The following is a 19,725-nucleotide window of genomic DNA, read 5'->3' as shown; positions in this document are numbered from 1 at the left end:
CTAGGTGCTATTTAAACACGAAGTTATAAAACCACTATCCTATTAGAAAAAGAAATATCCTTTAGAAAAACAAATCAACAAACAACAACACCATCTTTTGCTTTATTAGTGAGATTTTTTTTTCCAAACATGATTTCCAGCAGGTCTTTCTAGTGTGGATAAAAAAAAACATGCATTGTACATAGGATTTTCTCGTTCAGATCAATTGGCTAAATTTTCATTTAGTTTCAAAGTGGTTCATTTCGTTGAGGCTTCATTTTGTTCAGACTTGCAACTCAAGAGGTTTCCTGTAGCTTAGAGAGATTGCTTTTGAATTGGTACATTATTCAGCCATGAATTGTTTCTTTAGTATATGAGCAGCTGAGTGGGGCTTTTATTACAAATATGAATTTCAGTGCAGAACAACTACTATTTTTGCCAAAAAAGAATGTAAAATTAAGCACAGGTCGTCATACTATGCTGAGATGCTTTTCCACACTGTGTCCATTGGGTTTTTTTTACGTACTTCACAAAAAACTCCTATAGGGCATGTTAATATGATTGACTGCAAACAAGATTTAAAAAATAATACAGTTTAATGTAGAATTGTGGCTACAGCAGTAAGAATTGAAATGCTTTTCCTGTTATCTGGAGATGCAAGTAAGTACATTTTGGTTTTTGTGATCAGCTGCTAATTAAATGGGTTTTCAGCTGCATTCAGCCCCTGATCCTGTTGTGAAGTTCCAAGTGAGTGTAGCAGGATTTCTGCAATCACTGAGGTAATGAGGTGGCTCAGGGTAGCAGAGCAAGTGCAATCCCAGTGTTATGCACCAGCCTTTTAAAATATGGTTTTCCTCTGTGTTGTTCCTTGTTGTTTACCAGTGTACATGATTGCTTTTACCTACCTGGAATTAGTTTCCATCTCTGCATTTATTTTTTGTCCAATAAATTAACTTGGTCTATGGAAAGCAGTAGGAAAAAAGTGCCTGGGTTTTGAAGATGCTGCCTCTGGATTTAGGTGGATGCTGTAGATGGAATATTCTTGTAGCAAATCAGGTGACATTATTTACTTGGTGCTTGGGGTAAATTGGAGGCCCTTATGTTCCAGCTGCCCTTAGTGAAGAGGTGGAGGAGCCCATCAGTGCCCCAAAGCAGATCCCATGCTCTGTTTTGGCTTTAAAAGTGCAGCCACCAAAAGAGTTTTCCCTGACTCCAGAGGAGGGAGGCAGGGTCTGGAAGGGTCACCCCCCTCACAGCTACCCAGGGGTCACCAGAGCACCAAGTCCTGGCTCTTGGCTCTCTGACTTTGAGGAGAAAGAGACCATTTTAGCTCTGATATTTTAGTAAAGAGCTGCTTGTCCTTTGCCCTGTGACTTACTGGTCAAAGAAGTTTCTTGCCATATGGCAAGGTGATTTTTACTTTTTGGGTTAATCTCTTGAATACTTTGAGAAAAATTAGCTCTATTTCTTCTTGGGAGTTAGGGTTTCACTCATTAGTAGGTAGAAACCTTACAAAGTTCAAAAGAAAGTATTTGAAAATCTCTTCTCAAGATGATAGCTCTCAGTAGAAAAACTTATTTCAAAGGAAGAGACCATTCTGGAAGGAGGACCAGAAATGAAAGTCCAGTGGATATAGCTGTGTTAAGAGGGGCAGAACAGCTACTAAATTATGTAGCAATGTCAGAAGCAATAGGATTATCTATTTCTGTCATGGTCTGGGTCAAACTGAAGACCGAGCAGTTGAACTTAAAGTGCTATATAAATGCATAGGAAAGTTCCCAAATGCTTATAATCACCCTCTCAGTTGCTGTGAATTCTGATATTTAATGATCTTCTTTCTCTCTTTCACAGTCATATTTTTATTATATGTGAAAGGGTTATTGTAGAAGTCTTTTCTCTTCACATGGGTCCTGTGTGTCCACAGTTGGAATCAGCTGCATGTGACTGGAGGAAGAAATATATTTTGTAATTTACAGTAGGGTAGATTTAGGCCTTTGTAGAATCCTCTGTATCCTCACTGTGTTCCAGAAAACACCATATTTATCACTGGATCCCAGCATTTATGTCAAAAATGGCATAATAGAATGCATTTCTACATCTTGATTCTTGCTATTTGTCTATAGAGTTTCCTTCAAAAAGCACCATTTTATTCTTTCATTTTCTGGAAGAAAGGGACAGAGCAAGCTGTTGGATACTTGGAGCTCAAGCTTAATTACTTTTCTCAGGTCTGCAGTAATATCTTATGGCTCTTAGTGTTTCTTGAAAAGGTGCTACAAAAGATAGAGCTGCATGCTCCAGGTCCACCTGGAATACTCTCGTTAGCTGTGGATTCACCCCAAGGAAATAAATGAGAGTTAAAAGGCCAGCAAAATGCACCCTGTAGAGCTTGGATAAAAGAAAGAAGCATGCAGTGGGGTTTTTTTCCCCCAAACTTTAAATAAGGGAGATTATTTCAAATAGATTACAGGCAGCAAAATGAGCTGATGTCTTCTGCTATAGCTGAGGTGCAAGGCTGAGGTTGGGGTTTATTCATTTGCTGCCCACCTGAGACATTTTGGAGGTCCCCAGCAGCTTCTGGAAGCAAAGTGCAAATATCACAGCACAGACAGCAGGCTCTCCAACCAGATGGTGTCCGTGTGCTGGGCAAATCCATGCCCAGGTGTTTACCTGAATGCCATTTGCAGAGCACATTTGCCTTCCAGCCTGGTTTGAGAAACTGAATTAGGCTGCTGCCAAGGCTGTGTTGGGGAGGAAGAATGCTGTTTATCTTGCATATATATTCCTTGAAAATGCTTGAGAAAGGAGGTTGTGACAGGTTTGCACTCATTACAGTTCTCTGGACAGCTCCAAAATGTAAATAAAAGGGGAGTCAGGTGTTAGCAGAGAAGAAACTTTGCTGCAATCAAAACACTACAGCTCCCTGAGCAGCCTTCTTGGAGGGAAGCTGCAAACAAGCCCTGTTTGCCTGGGACATTTTTCTTAGAGTGATTTCAAGGAGCTTTGCCGCTGCCCAGGGGTTTGATCCAAATAATCAAAGGTTAGGCCTAATTTAGAAAATAAAAGTGCCTTGTTGCTTAGCATTTACTTTGTTTCCCCCACTGACATGCCAGCCAGGACACAATTCAGAGTCAGACTGGAATTCAGCCCTGCAGGGCTGGGATTGCCACTGGAGGTGGCCGAATCAGAGATTCCTCCTCTCCCCGCCCTTCCCAAAAGGTTCCTGTCTGCCACCACCAAACAGCTCATTCCTCACCTCCTGCAGGTTATGATAATAATCACAGTTCTCAGGGACAGAGGAGAACAAACAAGTGCCCTTCAGTCTGAAAGCTGAGCCCCTGAACTGTCAGCCTCACGCCAGTGGTGCCACAGCTGCCTTGTGGATTTCTGCTCTCCCATTCCCTGGCTCCTGCTTCCTGTTGCAGATTTTGGTCGGTGGAATTTGGATAAATCCACATGATTTTGATGGCAATTTGCTTTGGTTTCTCTTCTCACTTAGGCTGCTGAACATAAACTCCAATTGCATTTGTTTTTTAGAGCAGCTGGCAAGCATGATCGTGCTACCATTTGTGCATCAATAATTCCATTTTCATCTCACTTGCTAAAATAGAGCAAGTTTTATTCATTTACAGGTTTTTCCTATGAAAATCTGACTTGTGTGTTGATAATACATCTCTCATTTAGGGAGAGCTTTGCTGATCCCCCCATGATCATCAGTTCCATATAAAATATATTTAAAGCTTGTCTTTCTGGCAGAGCTCACTGAAGTATCTGATGTATCTGCAGAGCTAATAGAGCATCGTTCTGTATTTGTATTCTGCAGTTGATTGTTGAGCTGTTTAATGTTGCAACGGCTCATTTTGTAATGTAAAAACAAAAAAACCTCTCAATTCCAAATTGTGTTTGCTAGTTAGAATGCAGAATTTAAATGAGATTTATATGGAAGATGTATTTTCCCCATTGTTTCGCCAATGCAGAAGGAAAACAGGTCTTCAGTCTTTTTAAAAGAAAATCAAAGCAACCATGGTAAGAATTTGTTTTGCAAGGAAGAAGCATCAATAAAAACGAAACCTCTTCCCTTCTACACATTTCAGTCCATATTAGTGATTTTTAAAAATACTTTCTCAGTTCAGAAATAACAATTTCCAATAAGCGTGTCTTTCCTGACAGTTGAAATGTTAAAATTTCTAAAAGTGAGCAATTCATATTTATTTTACCCTCTTATGTCTTCTGCTGCTGAGTCAATGAATATTTCCACAACATTCTTGATCTTCTTTTTACCAAACTAGCTCTGATTTTAAAGGGGCTTTTATGTTTTACTTGCAAATTGTGCTTGTGAAGGGTAATGAATGGCTCAAAAGCAGATGCTGGATTTTGTCTTTTATTGACAAACTGCACAAATGAACAGTCAACTCTCACTTCAAATGCCAAGTTGGTATTTATTGTATGTTCATGACTGTTTACCCACCTCTGTGAGGAAAAGCACCCAAGAGGGCAAGGGGGCATTGGAAACTCTGCTGGCTTTTATGTTTGGGGGCAGCCTTGGCTCTGTGCAGAGAGTTGGGGTCCCAGGCAAAGGGCTGTGGTGTGTTGGTGAGTGACCTGAAAGACAAACCCGCTCTCATGGGGCGCAGCCTTAGCGCTGAATTATCCAGTTTTATCAGAGATTAAAGCATCATCTCTGTGTTGTGCACATTCAGGACTGAATTATAGCTGATGAGGAGTGCTAAGATGGAGTTTGATTTGTAAGATTAACTCTGAAGAGCAGGATAATCCTCCAGTGCCAGGTCCATCCTGGAGCCATTGGCTCCACTGGACCTGGGGGAAGCTTCTGGCAGCTTCTCACAGAGGCCACCCCTGCAGCCACCCACTGCCAGACCCTTGACATGCCAACCCAACACAGAGCATTAAAACTGACACGATTCCCTCTGGTACTCCATGAGCATGTCTGGTTTTTAAAAGCATATCAAGACTTTAATCAGTGTTTCACAAAACGTCTGCTGACGTTTGGTAACAGTACTCCTGTCGTGAAACCTTTTCCCGTGTTTTTAGGTTTTTTCTGCTGTTTGTACTGAGAAATGACAGTATTTAAAAATGTTTGAGAAGCAAAAATTGACCCTGCTAGGAACTGAAGATAATTGTCAGACATTTTAAATTGCTAAGAAGTAAAACTGTTAACACTTGTGTCCTCACTAATTATGTTCTGCATATCTGTGTTCCCCTGGCAACTTCTGGTGCCTCTGGTTCCACTCTAAGGGCTGTGGGCTGTGAGATGATGGTGCAAAGTAAAAATAGGTCATTCTTCTGAAGAGCAATGATTGCCATTGCTTGTGGAGAAGTGTGTGATGGGATCCACTTAAGTTATGTTCCAGTGCTGCAGAAAAGATTTTGCTGTAGTGCCCTGCAGGTCCCAGATGTTTGCATCAGTGATACACAGACAAAATTTGTTTCAGCTCCATGTAAACCTCTTGTAATCTTCCTGTTTAATGGCAGTATTCATGTTTCTCAACCCAGGACACTGAAGCATCATCAGCACCTCTGCAAGGAAGGTCAAGTGTTCTTCGGTGCAGGTTCCTTCAGCACTGGCTTCTATTAAAGGTCAGGTTTCTGGAAACACAAAATTGGCCTTACTCTTTGCCAGTGAGGCACTGATGGGATGTTGCTGTGCTTCAGCCAGCCCAGAGCAGCTCTCTGTTGCCAGTCAAGAGGAGAAATGTGTGTGGCAGGGCAGGGAGGACCTGAATGGAGCAAACTGTGGGCTGATGCTGGGGTTTCAGGCAGAGAGAGGGATTGTGGGGATATTTTTGTATCCCTGGTTTGGCTCCATGACACCACTCTTGGCCAGAAGCTTTGAGAAGACAGCTTGGTCTCAGTGGTCTCATGGAACCCTTAAGGGGATTTAAGGCAGGGGAGTTAGTCCAATCCAAGTGAGATTTTGGATTCTGCAGCATCTGCTGGGCCCCAGTGATGATTTACGTAGTCACCTGTGAAATGAAGTGTCAAAAGCAGCAGCAGGTGATTTTCTGATGCCATGGGGCAAATTCTTGTGTGCAATTCTTCTTCATGTGCCTGACAACTCCAGTTATCTATAGAAGCTTTAAATAAAATAAAAGATAGAGTCCCTGTGTTGTCAGTGCCCCCCACCTGAACACATTGCTGTTCTGAGCAGAGCATGGCCCCTTACAAGAAGAATTTGTGCATCACTTTAGCATTTGGGGTTTAGTGAGACTCTTAATGGTGGCTTCAGTTGTAAGAGACACAACTTTATGTGCAATGGAACAGCAATACATTTATTAAAATCTTGCAGGTTTGGTTCATTTATTGCCCCAAGAGGCAGCTGGTTTTTTCCTCAGTGCCTTTCATTTTTTGCTCCAGTCCATGGGACTGCACTGTCCTGTCCCCCAGGCTTGCTCACTAATGAGACGTGGCCTCACTGCACAGCACCCTTGGAGCTGGAGCAGCATAAGGAGCATGAGATGGACCCAAATGCCTCTGAGGGCTGTGGGACTTGCTGGTCCATTGGTTTTGTGCTGGGAGCTGTTGATGGGGTGTACACGGAGCTGCTTTCCAGCCGTTTGTCCCAGGCCATATGCTCAATCCTTCCAGCAGCACTCACCAGGATAACGTGTTTGTTGCGGGCTTCTGTGCAGCTCAAGCCATTCTGAGAAGGGCTGTGGGGTGTTTGCCAGAGCCTCTCTGTGAGCACTTAGAGATTTTCCTGCCTGTGCTGGTGACAAAGCTGTTGTCTCCCTCTCTTCTTTGCCCCTGGTTCCCCTGCAGAAGCAGCAGAGGCAGGGCAGGGGTTGACCTCAGTTTTGCTTTGCCTGTAGCACTGTGTATGTGGTCTGTAAGTGAGGTGGCCCCACAGCAAAGGCAGCGAGCTGCTGATAAGGAAATCCCTGTTCTCTGAGGAGGCTGCACACAGCAGCCAGCCCAGATCCAGTGTCAGAGCCCACAGGGAGCCTGAGGGTCTCCCTGGTGGTTGGAAAAACTGAAAGGGAAATCCCTGGGAGATAGACACTGGCCGTATCTTCTCATTTTTTTTCTCCCTGTATTTACTGCCTGAGTAGGGCTAGTTTTCTTATTTCCTTCTTTTCTTACAGAGAAGCATTTCTGAGAGGCAAATCTGTGATTCTGAAAGTTGAGGATAAAAAAAAAGGACAAATTCTGAATAAATTGAGCTTATAGAAAATGCATGTGGCAATGCATGTATTGACTTGTTTCAGTGAATATCAAAATTTATTGTCCCTTGAACTAAATATTGACATGGACAAAGCAATATCAATATTTATCTCTCAGGTTAATACATTTTATATTCTCCTCAACATGCATCAATATGTGCTTATTATTACTATAATGTTTGTCCTTCAGCAAAAGAAACTTGCATGTGGTTGAGAGGGGCAAGGGAGAAGTTTGTATTAGTATTCTTTTCCTGTTTTTAATCTTTGTTAGAAGTTTATCCTGCCCATGGAGCACGATGCAGCCCTCATTCAAGCAAAACCCTTACTGATGGTCGTGGCATTGTGCACTGAATACAGATTGGGTGGTGGGGTTTTGGGAAATGGGAGATTAATGGTCATGAGTACACTGGTAAGGGCAGTGAAACCAGCCCTTGTGTTCCACAGGCTTGGTGGTGCTGCCTGCAGTGACTCTGTGCCCAGGAGCTGCCTCAGTGCCCACAGGGACAGGGACACAGAGCAGGGACAGGGCTGATCTGAGACCCAGCTGGGAATCTCTGCCCAGACAAGGATGTGCAGGTGTTGGGCACACAGCTGGATGTGATAGGGGCCCTGTAGCAGGCTTATCTCACAGCTGTGTGAGTGTGTCTGTGGGCCAGCTGGAGCTGGGTTTGGGAGCACTCTGGGGCCACAGAGAGCCCAGCAGCCTGCCTGGGCCTTCTGCAATTGTGTGTGGGCAAGAGGAGTGTGGCCACTTCTCTGTGTCTGGAGGATTATCCCTCAGATCTGTCCTGTTGTCTTTTTCCCTTATTCTGGATCTTCTAGAGCAAGGCAGATGTTTCCTAGAGAGATGATGAGAGGCTCTACAAGAAGGATGCAGGCATGACAGCACTGACAAGACTAATTCAGGATATACAAAGGCCTTCTAGCACATGATTTGTGCCATACAGACCCTTTTATGTGGAGATGCCAGCTCTGGCACAAACACTGCAATTTCCCCAGAGGCCTTGAAGAGACACTGCAGTTTCTCTGCGCATCTTGCTTTTAAACTTTCTGCCCTTAAACCCAAGGGAGACAATGGCGGAGGCAATGATGGGGCTAGGAGCAGAAGGAGAAGCTGTGTTCCTGTTTCCCACTCTCCTGCACACCCTTCTGCTCATCAACAGCTCATTGCTGTTGGTCAGAGATAGAGAGGGGGTCCAGTCACTTTTGGACAGGGGCTGACACCAGGGACTCACCAGGAGCTGTTAAAAGCTGCAGGTTTGGGTTTGAAGTTCCACCCAGCTGCTTGAGGAGCAGAGAAACTGCTCCAAACTCTTCCCTGTCCAAAGAAGAACCAACAGGAGATCCTTGAGACTGGAGAGCATGGAAAACAGTCCCCTGCTTGAGGTGCTCCAGCCTGCCTCAGTTTCCCAGCCGAGGCAGAGCAGCCTGCAGTGCCCAGGGGCAGCTCCGTTCAGGCATCACTCTGCCTGCTGTCCTTGCTGCACTCCCAAGCCAAACTTGCGGCAATGACAGCAACAGCTGTTTGTAAGCTGACATTTCAGTGGCAATTGTCAGGAGACAAGAAGCATATGGCAGCTGCCTCCTGACATGCAGGGAGCTGCAGCAGCAGAGGCACGGAGCAGCTGCAGATGCTGGAAGGCAGCACTGCATTGATCTGCAGTTGGGAAGGTCATCTCAGTGACTGAAGGCTGCATTTCATGCCTTGACCCTTCTTGGAAGCTAGAAAGACAGTAAACTAGTGCCTTATGTCTTTATTTCTAACGAAAAGCAAGATTTTTCTCATGGTTAAAATAATAACTATAACACAAATACAAGCCAAAACCTCACCTCCTGAAAGTTGCATTCTTAATTAGTACTTCTGTCTTTGCTTTTTCTCCTTTCTCCTGAGTTATTACTGGCTGATATTGAGACCATTGAGACCCTGATAGTGGGAAGGTATCTTTGTACATGTTTTCAAAGCCTGTAGCAGAACCCAGTAGGGACCAAGTGCTTTCCTTGTAATTAGCATTGCTTTATGATGGTAAACTTAATAATTAAAGGTGGTCTTTCTTCCTCTGTTGGGACTTCTTGGCACTTCTGATGCACTGTTTGAAGACTTTGTGACTAAGCATTAGTGTCATGTTGTGCCTTTGAGTATAGACAGGCAAAGTACACAAAAGTGAAACCAACACTGAAAAAAGCTCTTCCTCTGAACCAATGGCATCCCTGCCTGCACTTGACTCACAGCTCAGTAACCATATGCTTATATTCCACTGACAATTGCCATTTAAATGTCAGTTTACAAGCAGATGCTGGGAGCCCGCCTTTGTGTCATTAATCAGATCCCAGAAAGGCAAAGTTTGAGGTCTGGCTGTGCTTTGGGCTGGCTGGGACAGAGCAGCAGCAGAGTCTGGCAGACCTTGACCCACCTGGATGGTCAGGGTGAAGTGCACAGGCAAAGGACTTTGTACCTGAGGTCAACAACAGCCTCAGCTAAGGGGCTGGGGCAGCCAAAGGAAACCTGTTCTTGGCACTGTCTGGTGGCAATTATGATCTTGTTGACAATTTCAGGCTTTTGGGGATGGCTGGCAGCAGCCAGGATAGAGGCAAAGCACTGGGTTTTAAAAGGAGACAGATTTAAGTGCTCAGGTATAGAAAAAAAAAGACAAAAACCTGTTCAACAGAAGAACAAGGGGAAATGTGGAGAAGGAAGCCCTCTCTACCAGACATTTGCACATATTTAAAATCCTTCCCAATAAAGTTCATAATGAATTTAATTCAGTCCCCTATGGCCCAGAGGAATTTTCTGAGTAATAAAAAAGTATTGCTAAGGGATAGATGACTGCCAAACTCCTATTCTCTGCCAGCAATGAATATTTATACTACTGGCACTTAGATGCTAGGTTTATTTTACTACATAAATGATCCTTTGTCACATATTAAGAATTAATACTGTGAGATTGACTTTTGGGAAGTTAGAATAATGATTCCCAAATTTAAAGTGTTGTTAAATTTGTATGCTTTTTTTGTAAAGAGCCTTGGGCTGGGTTTTTTTTCAGATTCAAACAGTAGTAGGATGTGGTAATTCCTATTTTGGAGTAAACTGTTTTGTGGCTTGTTTATGGTTTAACTTTATAGTGTAGTTTTAGTCAAGGACCTTTTCATGTCTTTTGTTTTGTTTTGTGTGTTACCTTGAAATATCTAAATCAATGTTAAATGAATTCTAAGCTCCTGCTCTTATTTAAAGGTTGAGATGTTCTTACTTACAGAAGGTAACACAAGGGCTCCTGGCTTCTGCTGGCATTTTTCTAATGCCCTGCTGATGATTGAACTGGAGTAATTCAAATGTGAGTTGGAAATTTCAAGCACCAGTGATGGAGGTTGCAAAACCACAGCATTACTTTGTTTATAAACACTGTTATTCCACGGAAGATAAAGCTCTGCTCTGTGTCACTTCCATGCAGTGATCAGGAAACTGGGGTGGAAAAAGCAGAGCTACTGATCTTTCTCCCTTTAATAAGAAGGAGTGGAAGGCAAAGATGGACATGAGCTGAAATGTGAAGAATTATTCCCATCAGACAGCAAGCTCACAGGAAAAATACATCAGCGCTGGTGTAAGATTCAGTGTGGTTTCCTTTCAAGCTGATTGAGGCTGTTTAAGCACCTCTGGCACAGCAGCACAACACCAACTCCTGAGCCCAAGTCCAGGCTGGGCCTGACAGCAGCAGAGCTGAGCTCAGAGGCTTCCCGAGTGTAGCCATGATATTTTCTGAAACATCCTTTCCTTAGGATTTTTTCTCCTGAGAAGCTGAGAGGCCTCAGGAACAAAATGTAAACAATGATTATCTGCTGCTGTGGAATGCAACAGGTGCATCTGTGATTGGTCTTATAGAGTTGTTTCTAATTAATGGCCAATCACAGTCAGCTGGCTTGGGCTCTCTGTCCGAGACACAAACCTTTGTTATCACTCTTCTTTTTCTATTCTTAGCTAGCCTTCTGATGAAACCCTTTCCTCTATTCTTTTAGTATAGTTTTATTATCATATATCATAAAATAATAAATCAGCCTTCTGAAACATGGAGTCAGACCCTCGTCTCCTTCCTGGTCCTGGGAGCCCTGTGAACACCGTCACACCCGAGGTGCTCTTCTGCTGTGCTTCCCTTTACTCCACACTGCCATGCCAAGTGTGAAAGCTGCAAAAAATATTGTGAGTCTGTCAGCATGTTTATTTGCATGGTGCATCTCCTTCAGTCAACAGGCATCTTCTCAAAGTGTGAAAATGAACAATTAGTCATCCCTGGGAAACAACAGTTTTGCAGCCGTCATCCCCTCCTGCACCCCGAGAGACAAACCTGCCTGTGCTGCACAAGGGCACAAGCAGCTCATTTTTCACTGGCTGTACACACTACTAGATACTCGCTTCTTCAGAACAAAAGGGTCTGAAGAATATAAGGAGGTATCTGAAGCAGTTGGCAGTTTGAATTAAAAAGAAAGGTCAATGCCAAGGAATTCAGATAGAAGCAAAAAAATATCAGACATCTCAGAGCAATATAGTTGGGCTTTAAAAATGAATGCATGCATTGTTTGCTCACAGTTTTTCAAAGCAGCACTCATAATTTAGGAAACTATTAATCAGCATGATGAAGTGTCCTGTTTCTAACCAAGAACAAAAAAAAAAAATTGTACAATACAGCTCATTTTCTTCTCACTTGAAAGAGATCTTCTGGTAGAATTTGATGAGAATTCCACAGATTTGGGCTTGTGAACTTTGTGTTTAAGTTGCACCAGAGAAGAAGCCCCAGTGAAGCAACAGAATCCTTCCACTGCCTTTCTATAAGGCCCATCACAAGTCACTGCTGAAGGGGCCTTATTTGCTTTTGGCCCATGGCAGGACTGACAGCCTATAGTTGTTAAGATGACAGCAGGAAAAGAGCACTGAAGGCCATAAACATTTGCAGGATTAATGCAAAATTCAGATCACGGGGGCACAGCAGGTACTGAACAGTGAGGCAAGGTGGCAGGAGAAAATCAGAGGCAGGGAGGGACTGTGGGACTGAGAGCAAAGAAACAGTGGCTGAGGAGAGTTCTGGTAGGTAAAGAACTGAAAATGGCAAAGGTTTTGCTGATGGATTTACTGCTGGCCTGCCAATAACAGCCCTCCAGGGCTCTTAAGCCAGTGCTGTAGGTTTAAGATCTGCTACGTCCCCATCCCAACAAAGTTATTGTGACAGTAAGTGATTACAGAAGCAAGGGATCCAAAGGAGAGCTTTTATTTGGTAGCTTATTCAGGGAGATAATAAATTCGTTAAAGTCATTATCCCTTTTATGAAAAAAAATCTATTTCTTTTTTTAAAAGGCATTCCATACCTTTTCTTTGCTTGGGGGTACTGGTGGTGAGAACTTGGACAGAGCCTGATGAAGCTCTGGCAGTTTCAAAGCCTTGAAAAATCTTTATTCTATTTCTTGCCTCCCTTCCCTGCTACATTCACATCTTCCTGCTAGTGAAGTATCCTTTTCCTGGCTTCAAAACCCTGCTATTTCTGAGTGGCACTGCTACAGCGACCTGTCCAGTGGGGGAAATCTGACTCAGCCTAGAGAAGCAAGAATTAAACAGCTTCTGTGCTGCTGTTGGGAGCAGGGGTCAGGTACTGGATGAGGTTAACAAGGTGACACAGGGTGAGAATTGCCCCACCAGGACATTCCCTGCCCAGGGAAGCAGCCAAGCTGCAGCTTCTGCTCCCTCCAAAGCTGGTGTAAGGCACAGCTCCTGCGCAGAGAGAAGGAAAGAGGGGGCAGCAGACTGAAGGCTGCCCTGTGAGCCAGCACTGCTGGGACAGCAGCAGCAGGAGGAGTGACTCTGTGTACCTGGGATGTCACACAGGGTGGCAGGATTTCCAATGATGGCACACAGGAGAAACAGAGGATGCCATGAGGTGCCTTGCTCCTGCTCCATGTCCTGCCTGGGCACAGCCAGCTCCAGCCACTGGCACATTCCTGCAGGGCTGCTGCACTCTGCAGAACTCAATCCACGCAGGCAGAATTTTCAGACATCCCACACTTCAGCCACCCCTTTTTAATGCCATTAGTGATGCAGCAACATGTATTTATATTTACATATAAATACAAAATGGTCAGATACCACATTTTAAAGCATAATTTACAATCTGAAACTGCTTACACTTTCATGATTAGGCTTGGGTTTTTCTCATTTACATTCATCATTTAATTCCACTGGAATCTGATTTTTAAGAAAGCCCAACATATCTTAATTACCATAAAAAGATCCATACACATTTTACTTAAAAATAGCTTCTGTAAGAGGAAATCTACCAAAAATAACACGAAATATATTATTATGCATACATTTTCTTTTTTGTAAAGTACAAACAAGAATCTGATCTCTTCTGGGTATTGCCTGATCTAATATGGCTATAGGTTCTATTTATTGTGTTTGTTTTTCAAAGTAAAGGGAAAGACAGAAGAAATGTAAGAGCAGAAACCAAACTAAAACCATATTCTTTCCAAAGACACAGATGATCACAGAAAGAACACTCTGAAAACCAATAAATGACAACAGGTACAAAGAAACACCATCCAAGCACTGCAGTGTTTTGTCTGAGCATGTGCCGCAATGACCTTGTAACAGTTATTAAAAACAACAAACAAAAAATGCTACTGGCAGAAAAAGCTGTCAAGCAAAACACTGAAAAATTGGTACCATTTCCTAACAAGTAAGTGCAGAACTGATGGTGTTTCATGTGTCTTCCCCCACGTATGCAGACCTCTTTCTCGCTCTCTGTGCCCGCAGGACTGATCATCGCCACTCTGGCGGTTTGCTGGATGCCAAACCAGGTCAGGAGGATCATGGCAGCCGCCAAACCCAAGCAGGACTGGACCTACCCCTACTTCAAAGCCTACGTCACCCTCCTTCCCATCGCCGACATCTTCTTCTACCTCAGCTCGGTGGTGAACCCGCTGCTGTACAACATCTCCTCGCGGCAGTTCCGCAGCGTGTTCCTGCAGGTGCTGTGCTGCCGCCTCACGCTGCAGCACGCCAACAGGGAGCGGTTCCTCAGGGCCAACCAGAGCTCCGCGGCGCGCCCCAGCCGCTCCCTGCGCCCCCTGCTCTTCTTGTCCTCCAGGCGCGGCTCTTCCACCAAGGGCAATGCCAAAGTTTTCCTGAGCACCTTCCAGAAGGAGCCCACGCCTGGCTGCAGCCCACAGGAGACGGGTTCTGCACCCTCAGATCCCAGCCTGGAAGTGGCGCCCCTGGAGAGCGGCTCAGAGCCCGGTCAGGGCGCACAGAACGGCCTTTGTGAACATCAAGTGTGACCTCATAAGGCAAAGTTACTGCTTAGCAATGAGCTTAAAAAGATGGAAATTGAAATGACCCAGGAAAGTGACAACATGGCAAAAGGAATAACACGGATGGATTTGTTTCCAGTTATGCAAAAGGAACAGGAGTTCTGTGTCCTGCTGGGATTTTTAAGTGCACACTGGAAATTCAATCTGCTAAATGAACTCATTAGCTGACAAAAATATCAGCCCCTCTTCTCCACACAACCACTGAACTTCCCTTGCTCTTGACAGGGATTTGGAAACAAACAGAAAATAATTGCAGCGTCTTTGAAGAAAGAAGGATGCAGAACAAATTGCGTCAGGGGAAAAAAAAAACCAAACCAAACAAACCAACTTGCTTGAAGTTTAGCAGTACAAAACCAACAGAGCCAATTTAAGGAGCAGAAGAGTGGTCATCATGTGTGCCCTGGGCACCACAGCAGAGTTGCCCCTCTTCTTGGGGCGGGGTCCATTGCAGAGGGGAGTGTTGCAGCAGCTGATGCAGACGGAGTTGACCTTGCCAGGGGAGCAGAAGGACTGGTAGCCGGCGGAGGCGATCAGGCACGCGGCCGAGGAGGCGCAGGACTTGCGGTACATGATCCCTGCGACACACAACAAGGGTTACTCCGTTTGAGGGGAACACCTCACAGCAGGATTCCTGCTCAAAAGCAGCTGCAAAGCCAGCTCTCAGTGCCCCAAAGCACTGCTGGTGCCCAGGGCAGAAACCTCGGCAGTGACAGGACAAACAGCCCTGCACTGCCGGGGCACCGCTGTCGCTCCACCTGGGATTTCTCTGTACTTCGATCCTGGTTGGAACCAAAAATATGACAGACTTAATTTGCATAATGTATATCAAATGGTGCATTTTATAGCTGGAATTCTTCATCTTTCAGAATAAACTGTTTGAATAGCTATAACTGAAATGCAATTAGTGAGAAAATTAGTTTTGTTTCTATTGCTGAACATGTCTGAGTTAAGGTGTCTAAGTAATTACAGCTTTCTATGCTCTTCATTTGTCTTTTGAGAATTTTTTTTTCTTGTTTCTTTGCCACACACAGACAGGTAACTAGGAGTAAAAGGAGGATGATTATAAGCAAAACTTTCATCCTCCTCCCTCCCCTTTTAAATTTTTTTTGAAGAAAAATTAGAAGTACTTTTCCAGGTAATCTCAGTTCTTGCTTATCTGTGAAGTTTAATACCCTCAATAACAAAAATTTCCATTTCTATGGAAGTGTCTTTTTTGAAAGTCTTCCCTTTTTGAATGTAATTTAAGGTAATTTTAATTAATAAGCTAATTTATAATTTCTCAGATTGTTTTTAACTGAAAAAGTACATTCTGATGCATATATTTTAGCTGCTATTTTAACATGGTTTAAAAAAGCTGTAAAATACACAGTTGTATTTTCTTTTGTCACAGTGGAAAATGGTTATGGCAGTTCCCCACCTCATTACTCCAAAAATGTCCTGCAAGTGTTACAGTAGAAATTTTGTCTTAGAAAAACATACACATAATAGAAATAGATAATGGATGCTTGCCTGCTGGTAGTTACAAAAAGCAGTAGGGATATTCCTAAGGATGATAAAATCACTATTCTTTTTGAATATGGGATTTTCCAAAAGGTTTTAGTTTTTTCCTCCTGAAAAGCAAGGGAACACGATTCTCTTGGAGAATGGTGCCTTTGCGTCCTGTGGCATGGTCCCAAAATGTCTTTATATGCACAGCGATTGAGACTTTTTTGGAGGGCGTGAGGAGGGAACATAACCCTGGTGCTAGATGTACAGTGCCTGCAGATATTTGTTCAGTCCCCAGAGACTTAATAACCACTACAGCACCTCCATGGTCCAGGAGAAACCTCTGTAATTTGGCATGAGCCACTGCACCTCTGAGTGCTGAGAGTAGCAGCAGAACACCCTTTCTTTGGGCTGTGCTCAGAAAGAAGGATTTCCTGTCTTCAGAGACTTTTAATTAAAGCAATTCTTTTATACTGTCACAACACTGCTGCCATCCCAACAATGCAGGGGTTTCCTTGCTTTGTGCTCTCCCTCTGCAAATCTCAACTCTGAAATGTGTTTTTAGGCTATCTATCTCATTGAACTTATGAAGAGAAGCCCTCAAGTGAGTGTTAAATCTTCCTCTGTCTCCAGTGAGCTTCAATCAATCAACACAGCAGGTAGAGCCTTTTCTCAAGAAGGAAGAGGAGCTGTGGGCTGTTCTCCCTGTAACAGCAAAGGCACACAGATCAAGCAATGCAATCTTTATTACTACAGTTTGCAAAAAGAAGGGAGTTCTGTCTCTGCTGACAAACCACTGCTGTCAAGGAGCCTCACTGGTGCTGCCACTGATCAGCTTTACAATACCAAAATCTCAGCTGATGTTCCCCAAAAAGACCTAGTGCTTTGTCCATATTCCTCCTGTGGTCTTCCCAGAGCAGAGGCAGATATGATTCTTCCCATGGCTACAATTAGTGTTTTTCCTTCCCCTTCCCTCTTGAGAAAGGACTCCTGTATTCAATTAAACCAAGCACAATGACCTGATCTCGCATCTCCCCATCACAGATTATTTCCCTGAGCAACAAACACCCACCAAACTCAGCCATTCCTCAGTCTCCCACATGAACAGCAGTGAATTTGACTTTCCCCTCAAAGACCAAGCCTCTAAAAAGCTTTTGACCCTGGCAGATTTCCTATTCCCATCATTTTATAGATCACTCTCTTCCTGCTGTTTCCTTTTCACAGGTTTCCTGCAAAGCTCTGTTCACAACTTGAACTAGTGATTTATTAGTTTGGATAATTTATAGTGTGGAAATATCACACTTTGCACTTCTCCCATAGATTAGGAGCCTGGAATTGTTTACTGCTGTGAACAATTAGATGATGCCCTCTGAGGCATGGTTTTCACCAGACAACTCTAGGAAACCTCTCCTCCAAAAAAATCAAAGTCCTGCAGCTTAACTCCACAGGTTTACAACAGATCTGTTCCCCAGGATCAATCCCACAGAACAATCCTGAGCTCCTTTTAAAGTCAAAACACAATATTCCTGCACAGACTGAAATTTTACTGCTCAAAGTCTCATGAACAGATGGACCATGTTCACACCTAAATAGGGAGAATAATCTGACTAGCAACAAAATCCCCTTGTAACACTTCTCCAGTTGCTTTTCAGTAAATGCCTTACAATAGGAAATTTCACACCCAAATGATTGTTTATTCCCATTCCCTGTTCTAGTTATCTAAATTTTAGAAAGATTTTTTTTACTTAAAAAACTCAGCTCTTCCATCAGGTTTTTAACAGCTCCTTTGCTAACATGCCCTTCACATCCAAGATCTTTTCCTTTGAGTACTGATAGAGTCTCTTGATCTCACAAACCAGCTGCTATCACACTAAGTGCTTTTTACAAAGCATCAGGTAAGAAGCAAGCTTGCTCAGCATGGAAGGGCTGTGCTCTCTCTCTCTCTGGTTCTGCAGTATCTTGACAGGAAGACACAATGCACACAGGCACAGAAGTTGGTGGAAAAAGAGGGAATGTTAGCACTGCAGGTGTGGCATTTTAAAAACACTTGTGCTGTGTCTTTAGTTACTCCTTAATCTTCTTCCTATCATAATTCTGGTAGGAAACACATGAGTACAACTGACTTGCATGATCTGATAGCAGAGACACCATCTCCTCACTCCAGCAAACAGGTTAATGGGCCCCAGTAACTTCAGCTCACCCCCAGGGTTCAGCCAGGACAGCAGCCTCCTCTCTATCTGAGTTACATCCTGAGATCTTTCCTCAAACTCCTCCCTTGCAGCATCACTGAGCCAGTTCCAAACCATCCCCAAGATCTCCCTGAATCATTTGCCACCAGCAGGCTGAACTGCAGACAGATCTTCAAAGTGGTTATCTGCCTCACAAGACTCATAGCACAGACATAACTGCTAATTACTGGGTATTCTTGCCTGAGCAATCAGCCCAATGCATTCATTAACATATCACCCAGAAAAATAATTGCAAACCTTTCTGGAAGCTTTTCTTCTACCTCAGATTGTTCTGAGTCACTGGCTAAGCAAGGAGATTCACTTTTTACACCCTGCTTTTACTGGGATGGGGTCATTCCCAGCTGCCCACCCTCCACAATTGGCACCAGTGATCAATTAGCATATTTACAGCTACTCAATTAGTATATTTATTGACCAATTACTTGATGGAAGTAGTTTGTAACTTGTACTTTTTCAGGGATCAGCAGACCCCCAACAGCAGTTTAGGTACCATACGGATGTTTTACTGTGAAAGAGCTACTACTGACCAACAGATTTTCCATTATTTTGGCTTCAAGGTTTGTGGGATGCAGATCAAGAAACTTCAAGGTAAGGGGGGAGTACACAGAGCTAGAACAGCTGTGTGATAATGTGCTCAAATCCCACACCCTCTCCTGTCACATATACCTACAACAGCCATGTTTGTTTTCAGGGGTTTTTTAAAGCAAATTTTGGCTCAAATTTGGCATTGAAAATTTATTTCTAGACTAAGCAGCTTGCCCATGGTTACACCTCTCTCTGCCCCACAAATCATCACATATTTAGACAGTGTCAAGGCCCAAACTAATATTTCTGCCTTACTCCTTGCAATGAAGGGATGGGTGTAAATCTTTTGGCTTTTCTGTAGTTCCTGCTTGCAATATTTATTTTCTCAGCTGGATCCAGTCCAGTCCTGTGCATCTGCACTCTGGCACTGTTTTGTCCACACACAAGTGCATTCTGTCTTGATTGTAACAAACAATTCGAGCAATAATTTATTCCAGTCCAAAAGTGAGTGTTCTTTCCTCTACCCTGTCTGCACAGCCCAGTGCATGTCTCTTGAATAGCAGCTTAACCTGTTACTAGGACAACCAAAAAAGGTGACATCACACCTACTTACACTGTCTTTATGCAGAAGGCACCAGAAGATCCAAGGTTTTTCTCTTGCTGATTGAAAAGAACCTTATTAGACACCTCTGAGTCTTCTGTTGTAGGAGGTGCAGACAAAAAGATGCTGTGTAAGCATGACTCCAACTTTTAAGAGCCAAGCACAATCCAAGCAGTGTGCAACTCCAGCTTGCACCTGTACTCTCAGGAGTGTCCTTCAGCAAAATGCACAGAGCCAAAACAGGCAGCCAGGCTATCACCTCTGAGATCAGTGAGCTAATTTCCAAAAAAAGTCACCTTCCCACTCCCATGATGACCCAGCTACTCTGAAACTGCTTTCTGCAAAGGCACAGCTCAGCAGG

At 43.6% G+C, this 19,725-nt stretch overlaps 2 protein-coding genes across 2 annotated transcripts in view; one reads left to right on the top strand and one right to left on the bottom strand.

The window, feature by feature from the left end:
- Positions 1-14,487, top strand: part of GPR39 (G protein-coupled receptor 39) — a 74,004-nt gene extending 59,517 nt beyond the window's left edge. Inside the window, exon 2 of the mRNA XM_005415742.2 lies at positions 13,948-14,487. Within this exon, the coding sequence (XP_005415799.1) occupies positions 13,948-14,471 (524 nt within the window). The 3' untranslated portion in view covers positions 14,472-14,487. The remainder of the gene's footprint in view (positions 1-13,947) is intronic.
- Positions 12,394-19,725, bottom strand: part of LYPD1 (LY6/PLAUR domain containing 1) — a 15,520-nt gene continuing 8,188 nt past the window's right edge. Inside the window, exon 2 of the mRNA XM_005416008.2 lies at positions 12,394-15,079. Coding sequence (XP_005416065.2) covers positions 14,844-15,079 — 236 coding nt within the window. The 3' untranslated portion in view covers positions 12,394-14,843. The remainder of the gene's footprint in view (positions 15,080-19,725) is intronic.

This window comes from Geospiza fortis, unplaced genomic scaffold (assembly GCF_000277835.1).
Source record: "Geospiza fortis unplaced genomic scaffold, GeoFor_1.0 scaffold112, whole genome shotgun sequence".
NCBI lineage: Eukaryota > Metazoa > Chordata > Aves > Passeriformes > Thraupidae > Geospiza > Geospiza fortis.
The sequence above is the reverse complement of the archived record's forward strand: the minus strand, read 5'-3'. Positions and strand labels throughout refer to the sequence as shown.